At 37.1% G+C, this 1,720-nt stretch overlaps 1 protein-coding gene across 1 annotated transcript in view; it reads right to left on the bottom strand.

Annotated features, from left to right (window-relative positions):
• Positions 1–454: 454 nt before the first annotated feature.
• Positions 455–1,720, bottom strand: part of LOC107679372 (ephrin type-B receptor 1-like) — a 27,529-nt gene continuing 26,263 nt past the window's right edge. The window contains 1 exon segment of the mRNA XM_016474891.1: positions 455–617. Within this exon segment, the coding sequence (XP_016330377.1) occupies positions 455–617 (163 nt within the window).

Genomic DNA, 1,720 nt, shown 5'->3' with positions numbered 1-1,720 from the left:
TGTTTGAATCATCACTCGCTCACGCACTCACACACACAAGCTCAGGCACACTCACTCACACACACACACTGCAATTCTACAGTTAAAAGCAACAAAACATTACTTCATTTAGGCATGGTTTTTAAAAAAGAGACATTTGAGCATTATTTTGTTTAAATTGTTGTTCTATTTGGTGCTAATGTTTCACAGTGAAAGGTGCAGTAGGAGATCTTGGAAAATGCTAACTTTATGTTGTGTATATACATAGTTTTTTTAATAACTTAGTTGTAGTTATTTTAACACAAGTCAAACTAAGTGAAAATGAGAAATGTTGCGTTGGCAATCAGCTGAAATAAAATACTTTTGTTTTTTTAGATTTCATTTTATTTCAGTTAACGCTAACAACCCCGCAAATTGAATTAGTTTGATAATTGATGAATTAGTCAATATTCCACTATCAACACTGTGGCGTGACTCACTCGGTGGAGATGTGTGAGATGAGCTGGATGGAGGTGAATCCGGCCTGCAGGAAGCTGTCCTCGTATCGCTCCATCTTGATGGACCGGAGCCAGTCGGACACTGAGCTGCAGTGAGAGAGCGGCGGCGGGGGACGCAGGTCCAGCAGAGGGTGAGACGGCCTGAGACACACACACACACACACACACACACACAGAGAGACACTCGTCAATCACACACGCCACTGCACTCAGGGACAGGAAGTGACATCACCAGCTGTGTGCCGCTACTGAACGTCCACAAATTATACAGATCTTACATGTGCTGTTTTCTCAAGAGTATGTCATTTCATATGCTAATGTATTTTTGGAGTAATCTTTAATCAATTATTATGAACTGTTTCAAACTGATGTAACAATAAAGTGGTTCCTTCATAAATCAATCAATCAAATACATAAATAAATACACTTTTTAAATAATATAAATACATATTTTTATTACCTTTCAAAAGTTTTGAGCATTTTTTTTTAAAGACATTAATGCTTTTATTCATGAAGGATGCATTAAATTGATCAAATGTGTCAGTAAAGACATGTATAATGTTACAGTACATTTCTATTTCAAATAAATTCTGTTCTTCTGAACTTTCTGTTCATCTGTGAATCCTGAAAAATAAAAAGCATCACAGTTTCCACAAAAATATTGTGCAGCACAACTGTTTTCAACATTGATAATAATCAGAAATGTTTCTCGAGCAGCAAATCAGCATATTAGAATGATTTCTGAAGATCATGTGACACTGAAGACTGGAGTAATGATGCTGAAAATACAGCTGCGCATCACAGAAATACATTACAGTTTAACAGAGAGTCACATAGAAAACTGATATTTTAAATTATAAAAATATTTCAGAATTGTTGCTGCATTTCTGATCAAATAAACGCAGCCTTGGTGAGCAGAAGAGACTTTCAGAAACATTCAAATATTTTATTCATTCCAAATTTGTGTGTGTGTTCTGTAGGTGTGCTTGTTTACACTGCTTGAATTTAAGGAACATGTTTTGTGTGTACGGATGTTTCATAGATGGCTGGAATATTTCAGCAGCTGTCATCCGTTCACATTTAGAATGGAAAGTGCAGGATGCAGCAGTGAAGGTGATTAACATCCACTTCAGCCTCCCACCCAAACACTTCCTGTTACACACACACACTAAAAACACACACACACACACACACACACACACACACACACACACTCTCACACACACACACACACACACACTCAC

The sequence above is a fragment of the Sinocyclocheilus anshuiensis genome, unplaced genomic scaffold, assembly GCF_001515605.1.
Source record: "Sinocyclocheilus anshuiensis isolate Anshui unplaced genomic scaffold, SAMN03320099.WGS_v1.1 scaffold2162, whole genome shotgun sequence".
Taxonomy (NCBI): domain Eukaryota; kingdom Metazoa; phylum Chordata; class Actinopteri; order Cypriniformes; family Cyprinidae; genus Sinocyclocheilus; species Sinocyclocheilus anshuiensis.
The sequence above is the reverse complement of the archived record's forward strand: the minus strand, read 5'-3'. Positions and strand labels throughout refer to the sequence as shown.